The following is a 19,878-nucleotide window of genomic DNA, read 5'->3' as shown; positions in this document are numbered from 1 at the left end:
TTAGTACCATTATGTTGATGGCACTGAATGGCAGCTTGGTATTATGATCTCAGTTTGTAGTAACCTATCTGCACTTCAGTGATTGCTTCTAGCTCTGAGGAACATACAGACTTTTAGGAGAGGAAGATAATAAAAGCAACTTTTGAGAAAACTATTACTTCAGTTAATTGGTTCAAGAGACAGAAATGAAGCAGTCAGCTGCCTTACATTTTCTGGGAGACTTCTGGAAAGTTTTCAGGTTAATGATTAGGAGCCACAACAAAGATCCATTGTTTAACAAAGCTCTTTTAAATCAGAAACAAACAAACAAACAAAAAAACCTAAAGCGACCGTTCTGGGATGAATTAGCAAATTTGGAAATGTGAAAACTGAAATTACATTGTAATATTTCTAAATGAAAGAGCTGATGGACTTGCCATGCTGCTCACATGTGCTGGGCAGCACCAGCTCTCAGCTGACTGCAAAAGCTTTGCCACCAAAACAACAAATTAAAAACTGCAAATCAGCTACCATCAGGTAAGGTATTTTCCAATATTTCAGCTACACTTGCTTCCATAGCAAGAGCTCTTATGGTTTGATAGAGAGAGATGTTAACCCTTGTTTTATATATTAATCTGAAGAACATTTTGGCTTCTACTTCCTTTTGCTGTAGTTCTGGAGGATAAAGTCAACCCATTAAAGAGCAAAGGCCCATAGATTAAGAGGCCCTGTGCTTCTGAGCAAGTTGAGCCACTGTGCACTCCTTCAAGACTATGGAACAAGGTCTCCTGATGTACATGCTTTCACAAACCATTCCTCAATTTAATTCTTTTAAATTAAGGAACTCTATTGTTTTACTGCCAAAAAAAGGCTGTATCAAAGTGTTTCCTCCCTCCTGGTGTCTCCCACCACAAGAAATCCCAACACATTAGCAAAAGCTCAGCTAGTCTCTGTAAGCAACGGAGCCCCAGCGACAGCTTCTAGAGTTGCCTCTGAGCCACTACAGCTGACATACCAAGAAAAAAACTGGAGGGAGCACATGGGTGACAGAGTACATTTTGAAATGGATTTATTCAATCCATTGCCTCCCACTCATGAGTTTGCAAAGACTTGCCTTTGCAAAGAGTAGGAGAAGGTGATGGCATCATTTCCATATAATTCTTCTAGTTTACTATTTCAGTAGCTCTTTAGTGTGTCCCATTGCGGAGGAAGTAAACAGCCCACAGCACTGCAGCGAGGCTGTGGACTAGATGATATTAAAAGCCTCAGGATGTAAAGGACCTACAAGTTCATCCAGGTAGAGTTTGGGTCAAATAATCACTTATCTCCCCTCCATGGCAAACCTTCAGTGCATCATTTGATACTTCTAGTCCTGCACAGCCACTCAGACCAGCAGTCTCTACTAGACTAGAAATGACACCTGGGTTTCACTTCTTGTCCAAAACCAGTATGACAACTCACAAATGCCAGGCTCAAAGAGGAGGAAAAAGAATGCAAAATCATATTTTGCCACAGAAGGAAACAATTATGCTGAATGAAGGCAGAGGAATTTAATAATTGGGCAATACATACCAAAACACCTTGGCTTAGACCACAAGCACAGCTTGGTCAGAACCAGGTAAGAAATCTCTTCCCCTGCATATCAGAGACATTGAGGAAGACTCCTGAAGCCCAGAAAGGCTTTTTTTAGCTGTGCACCAGCTATTTTTTTGCCTATGCGATAATATAACAGCTGTATGGATTATGATTTTACTTTTAAATAGGGCAGTAACTAGGCAGGGCAGTAAAATGTGCCTGGTCTAAAGAATCTTCATCCTAGCACCACCAGACCAAGAAGGAACAGCTCAGAATGTATTTATTTCAGCAGCAACCCAAGTTCATGCTGGCTTGTAGGCTTATTGCTAACTGCTCAGCAATGGGAGCACAACTGCTGCCAGTGAAAAAGATGGAGGAACTAGCATGGGTTAAGGGGGTTGCTGGTTTATTTTAAGCCAGAGCAGGACCACCCTGTGGCCAAACGGCTGAACTGGCACAACTCGGACAGCAGAGACTTGCTCCAATAAATCTGTTTGGGAAATCAGTCTGCTAAGAGCCATGCAGCAGGCACATCAAAGTTAGGTCTTCCCCATGTCAATAAACTACCCAAATCTTCTTGCCCCAAAAATGCTAAAGCATATCAGGCTGTAATTCGATGCAAGCTACAGCCAGAGGTCCTACTTTTCTCCTCCATTATCCCATCAGTAACTCAAGATAACAGGTCAGAAAGCATAATCCAGAAATATTGTTTCTCATCTTGAAGAAACATGCAACAGTCTGACATCTTTCTTCCAAAAGCTTTCTCCATTTGCATTACAGAAGGAAGTGGTCGCTCAGGAATACAGTCCAGCTACCCAGAAGAAGAGGACATAGCCCTGTCTGTATTATCATTAGGGTATCTGGGGGCTACATTCAGCTGGGCCACCAAACAGAAGATTTTGACAGTAAACTGTGGGAATACTGCCAACCTCCTCAAAAATGTATCCACAGTGTAACCATGACAGTAGCCTAGCTAGACAAATACTTTTTTTTTTTTTTTTTAAGGTCTTTTATTAGTCAATGTTGGAAAGACAAGAAGTGGCATATGTCAGGTCAGCTACCCATCAAGTTGATAAAAGTAAAACAATCCAAAGTACCACATTTGGGTTTCAGGGAAATGGTGTTTTCCATGCCCCAAGTTCTGGTATTTCTGGGAAAGTAGAGGTCTGACAATGTGAGCTCCAGAAACCTTCCTGTTTGCAGGAAGAAACAGACAATAAAGGAATAAAGCTGAAGAGTAACCGGACAATTCCTTTTTACTCTGGAACATTTTGTAGAAGCCTTCGGATGTCTCTCAAAAATTAAAAAAAAAATAATTCCCTGCTTCTTTTTCCTCAAATACATACTGGTACATCAGTTTCACTCTTTCACTACAGTCAGCATTGTACAATGCCAGAATCTGGTCCAGAGCCAGACTGACCAATAGGGCCGTCCCCATCTCACAGGCTCAATGTTACTTGTAAGAAACTGGCACTGTTCCCCCCACCAGACAGCAAAACTGCTGGCTCTGGTTTCCAGCTGCTCACACAACATAAAGAACAGGGTGTTTCAATCCTGGCCACTGAACTATTTACTGCTCAGCAGTAACTGGGACTTCTCACTGGATTTAGCATGCCCTTAAGATAACAGAACTTCATTTTTGCCACTTTAAGCAAGTTCAAAGGCATCACCTGGTCAAAAGGCACTGTTTGGGCATTAAGTCTTAGGAGGATGCTATTAGTAATGAGAAGCTATACTTTGCCACAGCGAGAAATCTGTACAGCACAAGGTCTTGCAGTCACAAAGAATGGTTTAGAGAATTTGCTTTTTTGATGGCACTTCAACAGAAAATATCTTCAAGCACAATATACAACAGCACACTGCACATACTTTTCAAAAAGGCCAAACCAACATTCATTCCTGAAGATCTGGTATCACACTTCAGTAATGAAAATATGCTGTATCAGAACAGGATTTGACTGACAAACAACTTTCATCTTCACTTTATAAAACAAAACACAACACACCTGCAAAGTCCTTCCTAAAAGAGTATTCTTCAAGTATTTCATGCTGGTTTTTTCTAGGATCACTTTAAGAAATAATGAGGCAACCGTATACGTGAAGTATGGAGAAATCAAGTACTCTCTGAAAGCAGATTTTCCTGACACCAACATCACAGCAACACTTGGAAGAGTAAATTCCCAGTACCTTGCATTCTCTTTCCATAGACTGTTTCTGTAGGTCTGTCTGTAGGCTCAAATACATACCATGAAAATGAGTAATTTCTTTTCTGGATTAAGTCTTAAGAGGTCTCTGGAAAGATCTCTCAAATCAGCCTTTTTATGGTCTTAAAGGTCCTTCCAGAGGATGATTAAGGAAAGGGTGTACTCATTTTAGGGCAGTGCACAGGCAGAGGATCAGACCCCAAGTATATTCAGCAAAAATGTCTCTCAAATGCTGGTCAAGTCCCAAATTGTCAGGAGATCTGTTTCCCATCTGCTTTTGCTACTAGGCTGTACCAGAGAACATCTATTGGATCACAGTACATTCAACCACAAAGACAAGATGTTTACCACATGAAAGATAATCCAGCCAAACTGTCTATCACCTCAAGACTCCTCAAAATCAGTTGTTTCCAGGGTAACCCCTGACTGTGAGCAGAGCTTTACCCAGGAGTGCACTCCCAGAACAAACACATGGCTCTTCTCACCCAGCAATTATTGCAGTGCTTCATTACACAGCACTTTAGTCTTCTGACAAGAATGAGAGCAAAAGGACAGGCTACCTCCTGCAGCAGAAGCCAGACAGGTACCTGGGGAGAAATACTCACTATGCAGAAATCTTAAAATAACATGCCTGTGCAGTCTGTGTCCTGAATCTGGACTGGTACTCCAGAACATTATAATTAACATTTTCCAACAAATATACAGACAGAGAGAAGAAAATAGTGAAGCTGAGTAACTCCTTCCATGAGCACAATGAAGAAACACCCACAAAAATCAGCAAGATTTAGCATGAAAACAAAAGGCATCCCAATTAAAAAGTTCTCTCACTGCAATGGGCAGGCTAGCTCCAAACATATTTTGATATGTGGTCACTGGTGGGATGCAACAGTTAACCTCTTCAAAGACAACTTGACTGATGAGAAACACAGCCTTGGGTGAGGAATTTTTACCCAGTGGCCCTTTACAAGAGCATGGAAGAGTATCTATGGACAAAAACACCTTAACATCCTTCCATCTTACCTTTCTCCTCCAGGCACCAGTTTGGTGAGTGTCTAAGTACTAGATATTGCTCTCCACCTCTCTGTCCCTTACTGCTTAGGATTTTGTCTCTCCATCAAAGCAGCACCCACTGTATTCCCTCTGTCCCCGTAAGTATTCCCTCTTCTGGCATGCTTCACTTGGACAGAGAGGAAATGTTACCCACTCACCCAAGCACCAACACATTCTGCAGTACTTTAGGAAAGGGAAAAAACACCTCCTTTGTGCTGACTTCATCTCCATATCACTACACAATGCCTGAGTCACTGTCACACAGTCCTGGCTAAACAGAGCACTCAGGTGTACAGCACTGAACAACATGACAGTAGTCACCATTTAGTCCAGACTTAAAAAGCATCCTCATTTAACAGGCCAGCTCCACAACTGGATCCCTGCTCCTACTGCCACCTTCTCACTTCCCTGCAGCAGACCTTGCCCATGTATCATCTCTGCATCACCCAGCAGAAAGACAGATGTCTTGCTAAACTGCCATGCAATACAAAACAGGAAGAGCTTAACTCCTTGAAGTATTTACTGGCCAAATATGTTTTGCAACACGATGTCACCTTGACAAACGGGCTGTAAATCTACCTAAGTGGTGCCTTAGTTTACAACACTCAATCAAGCATTAAAAAAAATAGAAAATTAGTCATCAATTTAGCCATCTTAACACTCTTCGACCAGATAAGGCAAGGAAATAATTGCCAATACAGCAGGGCCTTGGGGATGCAATCTTAGACCACATCTCTACATTGCCAAAAGCCCCAAAGCAGATGTGGTTATAGCTTATATCACTTCCCTGAACAAAAGCAGCAATACCTGCAAAAGCACTTTTTTTCTGCTGGCAGAATCTGCATCTGCACTAGGAAAATCTGCCAGCATCCTTTTCCCAACAAGCCTCTTCTAGCTAAGACCATTTTTTAATGATGACTTCGCAGTTTATTTACCACACTCTGCTCATTTAGTCTTAGTATTACAGCCAACATAACAGAGCCCCAGTAACATCCTATTTTATGAGCCAGCATTTCCGCTACAAGAAGTCATTTTGCCTGTTTACACCTCAAAACTTTTTCCTCTGAGGGCTCTGAAGAAGCTGCCTTTGAAGAAAAAGTACTCTAAAGGCACTAACAGTTTATCAGTCTCTTGTTCATCTTCATTCTCATTCCCATCCTTCAACAAAATGGATCTATAATTGTGACTGGAGACTCTTAACTGCTGCAAGATTTTGAACCAGCTACCTGAGCTCTCTTGAGTTAAGAGAAAATATTCTTGGGATTTGACAGAGAAATAACAAAGCACAAGTCCTACAGCAGTGACAGATAACAGGAAACCTCCAGGTTTTTCACTATTTTTTCATTTAAGGACTTTGAAAACTAGCCTGTACACAAACTTGCACTCATTTCATCAGAAGTGCATCCAAACCAATGGAGTTAAGCCAGCAAGATATGTGTAGACCCTCCAAAACACACACAAGCATCTCCCTTTTGGTCAGGAACTAGAAACAAACCTGGACATGCAATTTTGTATTTGGTGAACTGTGTGCTAACTGCCAAGAGCCCTCCCCTTGTACCATTCCCATTACAGTATAACCACCCATGATCAGACACTCAGCTTCTACAAGAGCAAAAACCCACCTAATCAGTCCTGCTTTACAACTGACATGAAGGCTAGCATTGTGAATCATTAGGCTGATGACTGGCAGGTAATTAAGCACACTGAAAAGGCTGGCACCCAGCTTCTTGAGATCACAGCACTGCCTGCCTGTGCAGGTACCCTGGCAAGCGACAGCAGGACACCCGTCAGGGGAATTACGCTGTGGTAGATGAAGATGACAGAGATACCAAACACCTCCAAGCACCCTCCCTTTATACAGTTTCAGTATGAGTCACCCCCACAGACAACTCCAAGCTCTTGCACTGTTACCTCCAACAAGCTACCATTCTCAGCTAAAACAAAAATAAAAGGCAAGCTGCTTCCCAACCATGAACCAAAAGTGAATTAACATGAAGTAGAGAGAATCAAAACCCAGGAAAGCAAGACAAGAAGCAAGTATTTTCCCAGTTTCTATGATCTCTGAACACGTTTCCAGTACCTCAACATGGAATTCCCAATCGAAAGCAAAGTATCTTAGATTTCTAAACCACAAATAGTCCAAGACAAAAGTATCACACTATACTTATCTTTGCTGTCCTCTAGATCCATGTGCGTTTACTACAAACGATCACCACCCAAAATAAAAATCTAGCAGAGTACATTTTCAAGTATTATTTTCATCTCTCTTAAAAAAACAAATAAAGAGGTTTCAAACACATAATTTTGACTTGGCAAAGAGAGAGGTTATTACAGAACATGCTATCGCTTACCAAAATTAGCCACAAATCAAAGAATACCACTGTGATTTGCTCAGATAGCCTTTCAGTCATCACACAAGCAGTATCAACTACTGGAACACAGATGTTGGGCACAAGTCAGTCATCAGATCTTCATGGCACTCAGAAGATGTTATTTTACTTTCCTGGATGCATATTAGATGTGAATTTACCCCAAGAGCTTCCACATTACCCAAAACCAAACTTCACATTAATAGCATCTACTGGGATCAGTTCTTCAGGCATAGAGGAATGCAGAAAGCAAACACTCATTCTTCACTTTAAGACAAGGGCTCATGGTCAGGGCTTACTAGAGCCTGTCCCAGCTCCCAGAAGAGAAACAAAGCTGCTAGCTTGATGTTTAAGTGTTCTGGTTCATATCTTTTTACTAAAAAGTTGCTGTTCAGTCTAGTTTTAACATAAATCAGTGAAGAAAGCTCTGTCACTTCTGAGCATCTATTCTGGATTCTAACCTCTCTAGGCCCCAGGAGGTTACTCCTTCACTCATTCCGTCAAGATACAGACCTCCCACACACGCTCCCTTTCTTCCAAGAAGTCCTTATCTCCTCTTCTTCCTGACCACTCCTTCCACCTCCCTATTTCTTAGATCCTTGAGCCTGTAGATTCTTAAGAGTTAACTTATTCTTCTTGTGGGAGTTCTTCCCACACAGGAAAGCTCATTGTAAGGTAGACTCTCGTGAATTCTCCTGTTTCCCCCTAATCCTTCTCCCCATTTCTCTCTGCCAGACAAAGGAATGCTGATTGCATTTGTATTTTGTTACACAAGAACACATCCAATTCCAATTTTTTTTTTAAAAAAAACACAACTATCTGAAGCTCTTTCAAAAGTTAAATATGTACCTTTAATTATACATGTGTTCAAAACAGGCCACAAAAATACTGTCTTCAAGTGTAGATATATATGGATTTCTTCTGCTGACAGTGCAGAGGTTGAGCAATTCAACCATCATCACTTGTGGCACATGGAGCAAAGGAGCTGCTGGCTGGGTCAAACAGTAGCTGATCAATAAAGGCAGAGAGGAAGCAGGTTTGATCAGAGAGGACACTGATCCCATTCATTATTTGGCCCTGCAAACTGTTGTTTGCACTGAGGGAATAGAAACTGCCAGGAGCAACATGCAGGTAACCATGCCTGCCACTATCTAAGGCTGGACGTGCATGTGTGTCTACACCCCCAAAGCTCAAAACTCAATGCTTGGGATAGCTAAGAGACACCCAAAGTAACTCAAAAGCATCAGAACAGCTTGAGTTTGTATTTCAAGTCAAGAAACAATGGGAGCCTACCAAAAGTCCATATTGCTTCAGCTCAGAAAACCAAAGACAAACCCTAAAAGGACATTACTCAAAGTGAAGTACTTCACTAAGCAGTAACTATTTCACCAGCTCCCACATGCACATCAAAGTGCAAAAGAATAGTAAACTCAGTTATGTCCTGTCGTGATTTTTAAATAATGGGGTTATTCAACTATCAGGTACTTCCTCTGTTCCTCTGTGGCTCTGAAAAAGTTTTGCTTAAGTAAACAGGTCAAAAGCACTTTGCCAGGGTAGCACACTCACATGACTTACTCACCACACTCCTTTGGAGGTTGATCTGGCTTACCAACAACAGGCAGCAAGTGGGAACCTTCAGAACCACTTAAAACTTTCATATCTTGGAATAAAGTGTCCCCAGCTTTTTCTCCTTCATAGGAGACAAACAGAAGTTTACAAAAAAAAAAAACAAAACAAAAAAACCCACAAAACCCAACACACAATAATCCACAAACAAACTTCCACCTAACACTCAAGGTTAGTTGTTTTGCCAGCTGACTATTTTCAGGTGCGTTTATACAAATCCTTCTCACTCTGCATTTTCAGTGTGCATATTCCACTTCAGGAGGACTTCACCTGTGCCCAAGCAGAATCATTCTGAGCAGAAACTATCCTGCTTAACCACCAAAAGTTGAGAGTTTAGACTCTGCATCCCTTATCTAATGAGTAACACACAATTTTCAGGAGACCTGTAAAGGCAATAAGCAAATACAAAGGTTTTAATTCACAACGTTGGTGGCTTTCACCCTCCAGCTCCTGATTTTCTCAAAACATAAAGCAACAAAACCTTGATCTTTTGTGAATTAACATGCACCCTTCCCACAAAGAAAGGCATGTTCATGGTGTTCCAGGATGTGGAGGGTGCCTCAGACCAGGAAACCAGGCAGAGAATCGAGTAACTCATAAGAAAAATCTTTCTTTCCCCCCCCCCCCCCTCACACTTTTATGTTTCAACCCCAAGTATTTTCCCAGAAGACCTACTTCTGAAGCAGATGGCCAAGACAGGATCCTTGCACTGCTTGTCCCTGGAAAGGAGAGGTGCCACATGGTGCTCTGGGATGTAAAAGCTTTAACTGAGGAAGATACAGAAGCATGAATGCTTAGAAAAGATTGTGAGGAAGGAAATTAATAAGCCAGCATGAGTAAGAAGGTCTCAGCTAGAAATGATCAGCAGAGCTCAGGAGAAGGCCAAGAAAAATTTTAAGTCAGTACACAGGCTACTGCCCAGTTATACTCAGATTATGGCCAAGAATCCCCTGCTCACAGGGATCTCAATGGTTCTGGTGTCCCCAGCAGCAGTATTTGGGGGTTGGAACTAGATGATGTTTAAGATCCTTTCCAGCCCTGGCCACTCTATGACTCTACAATTTGCTTCCTCTCCCCTTGTCCGATATAACTGCACATTAGAAGCTGGATACTAGTATATAGTAGACACACTATATATACTAGTACATATAGTAGTATATACTGCAAACTTCTGCTGTCCCACCAATGTGCCAGAGCCTGACAGCAAGCAGAGGAATACACCATAACATGCTTGACACTTCAGCTGCCTGGGCTCCAAAGGGAGAACACCAAAGGGGCACACATGCCCCTCCTAAGGCAGTTCTTCCAGGGGCTTTTCTGGATTACTGGGCAGTGGCAATGCTAAGTGCCCCATCAGCTCTCAATGCTGCCCAAAACAGCTGACAAGTCCACTGGCACTGCCAAAAGGCAGCACGACTGCCAAGACCCTTGCACAAACCAAGTCAACAAGACCAGAAGCAGACAGCAAAGCTACAACAGGCAGCAGCAAAGCTTGGTTTTTTGTTTTTTAACTAGTATTTAAGCATCTTACTAGCTTCTTGTTCATCCCAAGTGACTTAGATACTGCTGAAAGTTACCTATGAAGACTTAGGATCTGAAATTATTCCTGACATTTGGCAAAAGTTCTGTCTATGTAAACATGCAAAGGACTTGGTGCAGATAGTGGTGCTGGAGTGTTATATACAGACAGTGGTTTAAACCCTCACCACAGCAAACTGCTCTAAATACCAAAAATAATTACTCAGCATTACAGTGCCACGTAAACAAGGGACCTCTTTTGAAAATGTGTCTGTAGTTACACAGACATTTCAAATTCTAAAGAGGAACTAACTTGAAAAGTACAAACTTCAAACAAAGTTAGTTGTATGTCAAACTCAATTCCTGAGGAAGCCTGGAATAGTGGTTTCCAGTGTATTAATTTAAACACTTTCCCATCACAGCTCAAGATCAAAAGCTAAAAGCAAGTGAAGGAATCAAGTACAGGCCAGATAGACTCAAGGTTTTCAACATCCCCAACAGCAAGCACCTGAGACAGTGAAGATATTTTAATATTAGCAGAACTTCTGTTATCAAATGAAATAATATTTTTTCTTGTCCAGCTCATGCAGAGTTGCTCTTTTCCTTGTCAGCCTGGAGCCTCCTGCACAGACATCCTACAAGGAGCTCAGCAGACTTCCACACACCAGCATCTGCATTCTGGGCTGCACTTAAATGCATCATTTGGCATCACTGAGTAGCTACCAACCCACCGTGTGCTTTACAATAAATGAGACAGCTATTTCCTTGCAAATGCTGAAGCTACTGAATGACTTTGTGAAATTCAGCAGCACTATATGCTTGTTTACACATGAAAGCATCCAAACATTCTTAATGGCTAGCAATACAGCCACAAGCAAGCAAAAACCTCATTTGCAATGTTTTTAGATCTAACTCTAAAGGCAACAGGAGCAGAGGACTGGAAGCAAGACCCTCAATAGGTCAATTGTGGACCAAACTACATGGATCACACTTTCAGCCTTCCCAGTGACTTCCCATAGAATGTACAAGCTCTTCTGGCAAATTCTAGTGTCTCTTCCCAATTCTCAGCCATTCCAAAAGGACTTTCCAAAGTGGAAGAATGAGCAGCTATGTTCTCCAGCAAGAAAAATAAAAATTAGTTCTCTATAAAAACCTTGATTCACTATTTCAAGATGAGCACAGCTTAGAGAACAATGATCGCTTCCTTAATCTGCTCTATTGCACCTGACACCAAGCAGCAGATCCACAGTCTTGTTTACTTTATCTCATTCATGGAGTAAAGGGGAAGCCAGGTTATTCTCAACACAGCAAAGTGAAAACAATTCAACAGGTGCCAGAGACATTTGGGGAGGTACTGTACAAGCAGCTACTTCTAATTTTTGAGTTAATGCCATCACTGCAACCAAATGTTCGAGTCTTCCAGGTCTGTTTTAATCACTAGAAGCAGAGACTGTTGAACTGAAACTCTGTGCTTTGTGCTCCTGAATTGAATGCTGCACTCCAGGCAGGTTTGCCCCATGCTTCTGTAACACCTCACAGGAACACAAAGTGAATCAGAGATTTGAGGCTTATTTTTATCATGAACTTTAGAGCTTATGCAAGGATAAAACTCGAGAGTCAGAGCTTGGGAGATGTATAAAAGCATAAACTATAGTTTCATCATTTTTAATTATGTTTTCACACCCAGAAATAGCTATTGGTTCACATCAAGGACATGCAGTCTCAATTATGTCTTCTCTGTAGCACATCAGGTTCCAGTTTAGAGCAGAAAAAGTGCTTCTACTCCGCATGGCAAGTATGGTCCTGTTCACTAAAATTAAACCCACAGGGAATAGCAATAACTATTTCTTGCTTTTAGAAACAATTGTTTAAAATTAGCTAAAAAACAAAGACTGTTTTCAGTTTCACTTTGAAAACACCCCCAAGAGATGCCAGTCCCCATCTGCATCAGCAAGGCCCTCAAGAGAAGGCTGCCTCGTGATCTTCGCAAAATTATGTTCAGAGAAGAGACCAACATCAATTTTTTTTCACTCATGGCAAGCCACAAGATGTACATTCAGCCTAACAGAGCTGAAATATAAGCACTAAGCAAATAGGTCATTTAAGTACAAAGTTTAAATTACTTTGTAGACTTAAAACAAGACACTTCTACTTGCTTAATGCTAAAATTTATAACAATTTAAAAAAAAAAAAACTATGATGTTGAGTATTACATCTTTGACAGCCAGGGAACAGATGCCACCTCATTTCCAAAAGCCTTACAGTGATTGCTTATACTGAGCTTTCAGGAATGCTCTGTCACAATGAAGTTTACTCCATTCCTTGGAAATATTAAATGCATTCCTACTGTAATGAAACACCTTATAAATACCATGTGACAGAAACATGGAGTTTAACAAAGCATTTCCTTCCTTCATAACACTTAGGGCCCCAACAAGAATTTTATTATCAAATAACCAACCACACAAAAAGGGAAGTCAGAGGCTTGCAAATTCACCTTGAGCAGGCAGCACGAGTGGTCCCAAACGCAGGAAGAATCAGCCTGAAGTGCTTCTTCCCACGGACTCCTACCTAATGCTTATCAAGCAGCTTTAAGTACTCCGAGTTTTCAATATGTCATCCCTAACAGTACATACAATGTTAAGCATGACCCTGTGTGACAGCAGCAATTCCTGTTGCTCACTGGCAAGTTGTTCCTATTTTGGACACTGTGTTTGGAACTGCCTGTAGCACTCACACCAGCACCAGGGTAATTTCCCGAGTTCTAACTGGAAATCAGCATGTTTTGTCCAAGTAAAGCTGCTGTTTAATAAGACCACATTTGCCAAGGGACAATGGGTTCACGCTTGCCATAACAGAGCTCTATTTAATGGCTGAGCTGCAGCATTGTGGGGGTTATCTGCACTACCTCAACAGTGCCAGCCTCTCAAAAAGCTGTTCCTCAACAAATTTAACAAACATGGCTTTGAAACTAAGAAGTGGCCTGGTGAGTTGGCTTATTTTAACGGCAAAGCTGCTAACCAGTGAGGACCTGACCTTACTTCCGAAGAAGTCACCCAGATTTGTCATCTCAATGAGACACCAAGATTTGGTATAAATCCTCTGACATTAGATATTACCTGTTCTGCCCTGAAGAGCCTGATTTTAAAGGCTACAGCAGAGATAAAAGGTATTTTTGATCTACACTAACTCTTGTTGAATGCAGCAATGCCACCTCCTTCCTGAGAAAGCCCGAGTTGGAAGCTCGACATGCTCACGACCACACAGTGGGTTGGGCACAACACCCAGCAGCATCCGGGATCCCACTCCCCGCTGCAGGGTGGGGATAAAAAAAAGAAGAGGCTCAGCTCGCTTTTCTGCACTTTGTTTTAAATATTAACCACCTCGGAGAGTCATCCCAGTATTTTCAACACCTCACCATTACTAAGTCCAGAAAGAATTCATATGGTCAGTGACATCACAATGATGTCACTGGAATGCTCCAGAAAAACAGTGACCAAGAGAAGAAATGAACCCAACTCAGGAACTCTAGAATTGCATAAGCTTGCAATAAGGCAGGGAGAAGAGTGGGCCAGGCAAGACAAGAGGCACATGCTCTATTCAGAGAAGAAATAAACATGCTATTCTAAACATTTTTCAAGTTTATTTTCAGAAAATCTAGAGCAAAGATGGAATGAGCAATCCAATGGGGAGGGAGGTGGGAAAAGGACATAACAATGGAAGAAAACATGAGGAAGATGCTGAATTGCAGAAAAAGCCTTTGTGAGGAGAAAGCCTTTGTCTGACACCACCTCTATGTCTAGGTTTTTACACTTACTAAGTTGTCTTGCCAGAGGTTGGAAAGTCACCAGAAATACACCTGTTTGCTTTGACAACTGAAACTCAAAGTAACATGCTGAAGGACTCTCCATGTAATTATGGTGATATAATAGAAGTGATACTCTGATCTGAAGTAGGGTTTAAAAGTCCCAGCCAATCAACAGCACAAGGTTAAGGGTTCATACCTCTATTTTTGCACTCAAGAGGAAGGGGAGGTTACTGTTACGCAGCATGCAGAGGCAAACCAGTTTATGAGTTTGCCAAAATCAACATTAAGCACCTAAAATTAAGCACTTGTCTGCTTATGCTCAGACAAGAATGAGCAAATGCAAAATATTCTGAATATTTGAGTCACACTGAAACCTCCCTAGCTCACTGCAAGTTCAGTGATCTTGGAAGGCCAGGCACTGAGGAAGGGAACAGCTCAGTGCTCAGTTCTCCAAGATCCTGTTCCACATCACCCTGCAAATTACAGGCTCTGTACCCAGCAAGTTTACCCCAAATTAGGTACAACCTCTGCAAAGTCTTCATTGGAACAAATCTCTCCTGGGCAATTTGTGTTCTTATACAGCTTCTACTTAGAGATTACCAAATGGATGGGAGAATAAATTTACATCAGTCCCTTCAACAAGTAGTACTACCAGCTAATAAACTGCTCAAATGCAGCACATGAATAGAAAGGCCATTTAACATGGGCATTATACCTGCCATGGTTTACAGATACCCCCATGCAGACAGCTCACAGCTCATTGATACCTCCCCCTTCTGCTGCAGCTGAGAATATGAACAACTGAAAACAAAATCCTATTTACACCTTACTTCTGACCAGAAATCAACCAACAGCTTCATGGATCAGAGGGTGCAAGACCTACAGCTCAAGTTTTCTGGTATGGAGTACATCTTGCTGAAACGAGTGACTTCCCAAGCACTAAGAAACATAACTGCAACCATCACCATTGATACCAAGAACCCAGTGTAGATACCCAGACACCAAAGCCACCCAGTACTGGGCTGGAACAAGTGAATCGCAGCACCACAACCGAGGATCCACAGCAGAATCCTGAGCCAACGTGACTCCAGAAATGGTTTACTGAACCAGCAAAGCAGCAGCAGCAATCCTGGTTGGGCACCAAAAGCCAGAAAATAAACAGAACAGAGCCCTGGAAGATTTCACCACCAGCAACAGAAGCCAGAAAGAGCAAATACTGAAGCACCATCTGAATTTGGTTCACTTCTCTCTAGACTATAAGTCTAAAGGCAGTAAGGAGGCAAGTAAAAGAAATTCAGAGCAACTGAATGTTTTTTCTACCCTCCAGTGCTTAAGCTGATTTTAGGCCCTGACTATACCCATGGTATTCTAAACAACCTGGATTTCTACACTCAGCTAAACCAGGAATAACTACTCCAAACCTAACACAAATAACTAAAGCACACAGTGGTTCTGTGTCGGTGGTTTGCAAGGCTTCTGCAGAGCCTAGGGAAGCCAAGACCACTAATTTGGTCAAGCATACCACTGTACAGGAGCAGGAGAAGGGTCTCTTTACTGGTATCCATTTTTCTTCACTACTTCTGCAACTTGGGAGGCCAAGAGCACAAGTCGTACAGACCAAGGGCTGTATAAGAGGGTTAAACAAAAAACAGACCAGAAACCAGGACCTCGGCTACGAAATCAGTTAATGAAGAACATGTTCGTGACTCCACCCTGCCAGCTAGGTCTGGGAAATGGATGATCAGGAATACTCACTACTTCACACTGGCAGGAACTCACTACAATCAGCACGGGACTTGATTTTTGCAGTCCTATTCATTAAATACTTTCCAAAGAGGAAAATCTTTAAGTTACCAATCGTTTGCATGTCTACTTGCCATTTGTTTCCCTCCCTGCACTAGGATCAATAACAGGTAGCATAGAAACATCCATACTTAACCATGAAATCTTTTAACTACAGGGTAATCAGCTAATCTAGACTCACTCCTTTATTCAGTTTCACATGTTCAGTGCTATTATTAAAATTATAAAGTTTAATGTGACTTAAGAAATGTCATTAACTAATTTAGTATGCAAATACTTCTACAGCTCTTTGCATCAAGCTCCACACAAGCAACAGTGAATTTACAGCCCATAAACCAACATTTTAAGGCTGCTATTACAGCAACTGAATAGTTGGGTAAAAGCACTCACTGAAGTACCTCATATTTAAACAGATGTACCAACACTGGACCTTCAGTATTTAATAACCACAGATTTTATCTTCTCACAGGATTCACGATTGCATATTGGAAAAGGAGAAGCATTTTCTATTTACTCGCCATAACTCTGAGTAACATCGAGTAATCAGGAACAAAAGAAAAACCATGCACTCCAGTCACCTGCAGAAAAAGTGAACGGCATCAGAAAACTTCATGGTGAGCTGGAGCAAAACCTGGCCATAAACATTTAGAACGGGACACTAAATAGCTTCAGTGGCTTGATTTGCTTCCAAAAGCTCAAAAGTCGGCAGATAAGATTGGATACTTTCATCCAAAGACAGTAAATGTTAACTTGAACTTGATTTACATTCTAAAGCGGTGAGGCTCAAAACTGTGGGTAAAAAAGTTATTGTTTTCAAGGGAGTGCTCGTTTCCCTCCTGGTCTGTGATGGAAACAAACACGAGAAGGTTCAACCCCGTGAGCAGGAGCCCGTTTCTATGTGGCTGAGAGGAGGGGGAAGGGAGAAGGCAACAAAACCAGAGTGGTGCCTGGCTGCCTCTCCTCAAATTCCAGAGCTTCCCATGGACTCACTGGGTTACCGAAGGCTCTGGAGGGCCTGAACCCCGCCACCCAGCGCCAAGTCGGAGGGGAAGTAAGGCAAAACACAGATTACAGCCCGGCGTCTGGAAACCACACAAAGAGCGAGGAGCCCTTCCAAAGCCACGGGCCTGGTTCCCGACGCTTCCACAGCAGGAAGCGAGCTCCCGGCCTGCCCCCAGGGGCCTACGCCGGGAAGGGGGTGCCGAGGAGCCCCTTCTCTCCCCTAGAGGAGCTCCTTGGGAGGCGCTGCGAGCCGCGGGAGGGACGAGCCCGCTGCCCCCCAGGCCAGGCCCGCTGCCGGTGCGGGCCGCCAGGCCTCCCCCGACCCCCCACCCCCCGGCCGGCCCCGGGGGTCGCACCTGGATGACCTCGTTGACCTCGCGGATGCACTCCACCATATGCTGCAGGATCTGCTCTGCCGTCAGCACCTCGTAGCGATAATCCTCCTCCTGCTCAGGGCCGCCGCCGCCTCCGGGGCCCGGCCCGCCGCCCAGGCCGCCTCCGCCACCGCCGCCGCCGGGGCCCAGCCCGCCCGTTTCACCGCCCAACAGCCCGTCTCGTTCTCCGCCGACACGCAGCCCGGGCTCCACCAGCTCCACCTCGCCCAGGTCCAGGTTATCGTCGGGCTCGTCCTCCTCCTCGTCCTCCTCGTCCTCCTCCGCGCCGCTGTCCTCGCTACACTCCTCGTCCTCGTCGAACTCGTAGTTGTAACCCTCGTCCGAGTCCATGGCGAGGCGGTGAAAAAACGGCGGCGGCTCCCGCGGCCCCCCCCGCCCCGCCGACCCCCGGAGCCCCGGCCCCGCCGCGCCTCAGCCTCAGCCGCCGCCGACGCCAACAAAGGGACGCGGCCGACCCGCTGCCGTCACCGCGCGCCGCGCACGCACGCTACGTCACACCGCGGCGCGTCACGCGGGGCGCCTGCGCGGCGGCCACCGCCTCCCCTTCGCCTCCCGCCCCCCGCGCCGCCATCTTGAGTGCGCGCCACTCCCCCCCGCGCTCCCTCCTCCCCCTGCCCTCCCCCGGCGCCATCTTGAGTGTGGCGGGAGGGAAGGAGGGCGGGAGGGTGTTTGCCGCCTTCTCCCGGTACATACCAGGGCTCGGGCGCCGCGGGGCGGTGGGGCCCTCTGGTCTGGGCCGCCATCACCTAGAGTGGGCGTAGTGCCTGTGCGGAGTGACGTGTGAGGGAAATGTATGAGAAATGGCAATAAAAATAGGTTGTTGTGCCTCAAAGTCAGAATTAAAAAATTAAATTCTTCCAAGGCCCTCCAGAAGTTCATGCAACACCATAGGATAGGCCGGTGCCATCCCTCCCGGGAGGGGACTCCAGCTGTGCTGGGTGGCACCCCCATACTCCAGCTCTGCCTTCTGGGCAGCAGAGATAAAGACACATTTTTCACAGCAGCGCCGATCCTGGTTCCCTTTTCTTCTCTGTGTAATTTGGCATTTTGCAGGAGGGCAGAATACAAAAGTGGCCTCATCAACAGACATTTTTACCCTTCCACAGAGGGCCGGGGCTCAGCCTGCCTCACCAGAGCACGTCCTGGGAATGCCCAGGACATGGGGCCAGCACCCTTCCCTGCCAGGGGACACCGAGCCACTAGCAAAGGGCAGGGCAGACACAGGGGTGCTGCAGGGCTACAGCACTTTTCCCCTCAGCTTTTCCTGACATCACAGCAGGATGGCCAGGGTAGCTCTGCTTCCAGCATCAGCCATGCTCAGCCTGGTATGTGGGAGGCAAGCTGGGTTTATTGTTTGCTGCTGTTTGGGGAGCAGGAGGGACTCCGGTTGGCTTGGAAACAAGGCTGAAGTCTGGCCCAGAAGAGAGACAGCTGCTACCAAACCCTCCCCTGCTATTCATGGCAGATGAGAGAAGCCAGTACAGCCCCAGGAAGGCTCCAGGGCCACCTTCTCCACAACCACTAATCCTACACTTCCTTGTGCCCCGGGGAATTGTTTCTTCCTGGGGTGAAGTGGGGCCATTCTGATGTGGTGACATTATTCATTCCCTCCGCCAAGATGAAGAGGAGCCTCAGCCTGGCAGCACGAGGTGTAGGTGTAATGAGTTTTGCCTTTGGGGCGGGAGTCACCACCGTGCTTTGTGTACATATAGCACCTGGCACAGTGGGATCCTGCTTCCTGCTCCTGCTTCAATACAAATACCTTGTGAAACAGGAAGAAAATTTTAAGCCATCTCAAAAAGGGTTTTTATTTTCTGTGGAGCACAGAAAACATGACCATGGCCACAGCAACAGGGGTTTAAACTCAGGGTAACACAGGCAGGTGCTCTTGAGGATCCAAGCAGATTGAACGTCCAACACCCTGGGCAGATGCCTCTAGAAACCTTGCTGGGTACCATTTTGCATCCTCAGACACACAAGCAGCTCCAAAAATCATCTCCAGGTGTTTCATAGCACTACAGCCACTTTGATCGAGCTTGCTATAGTCACCACTGACCACTGTCCTCCCCAAACAGCTGCCATACAAAGCTGTCCCTCTCATGAAGCCAGGGTCCCCAAGCTCTTCTCTTCCCAGGTCAGGAGCAGCACAGGGGATGTGGGCCAGGCATGCAGGTTGCCTCACACCAAGCTACCTACTAAATAAAGCCAGTTTCTTAATTACTTGCTTGGAATGGCCAAGACCCAGGCATTAATCATCCTGCCCTACATAAATATAAATAGCCCCAGCTTTGTTTGTTCAGCTCTGGACTTACCAGCTGGACATTTGTTTGCCAGGCTAGTCCCATCTCCTGTGTCAAGCCTCAGGGGCTAATTGGTCACCTCACGTCCTCACCCTACACTTTGTCCCCAAAGGGGACTGTACGTCACCCCTGGGGCTCCATGCTGTCACTGTCCTACCCAGCCGGTGACATATCCAGCACCTCACCAACACACCAGCAGGTCCGAGGCAGCAGATCTGCCCACCAGAGCCCAAGGAACCCAAATGGGCA

General features: G+C 44.6%; 1 protein-coding gene across 1 annotated transcript in view; it reads right to left on the bottom strand.

Moving 5' to 3' along the window:
• ARIH1 (ariadne RBR E3 ubiquitin protein ligase 1) overlaps nt 1–17,807 on the bottom strand; it is a 59,919-nt gene extending 42,112 nt beyond the window's left edge. The window contains exon 1 of the mRNA XM_071754832.1: nt 17,291–17,807. Within this exon, the coding sequence (XP_071610933.1) occupies nt 17,291–17,659 (369 nt within the window). The 5' untranslated portion in view covers nt 17,660–17,807. The remainder of the gene's footprint in view (nt 1–17,290) is intronic.
• Between the last annotated feature and the right edge of the window lie 2,071 nt (nt 17,808–19,878).

Source organism: Heliangelus exortis, chromosome 11 (assembly GCF_036169615.1).
Source record: "Heliangelus exortis chromosome 11, bHelExo1.hap1, whole genome shotgun sequence".
Classification (NCBI taxonomy): Eukaryota; Metazoa; Chordata; class Aves; order Apodiformes; family Trochilidae; genus Heliangelus; species Heliangelus exortis.
Note: the sequence above shows the minus strand (reverse complement) of the source record. Positions and strands in the feature narration are given on the sequence as shown.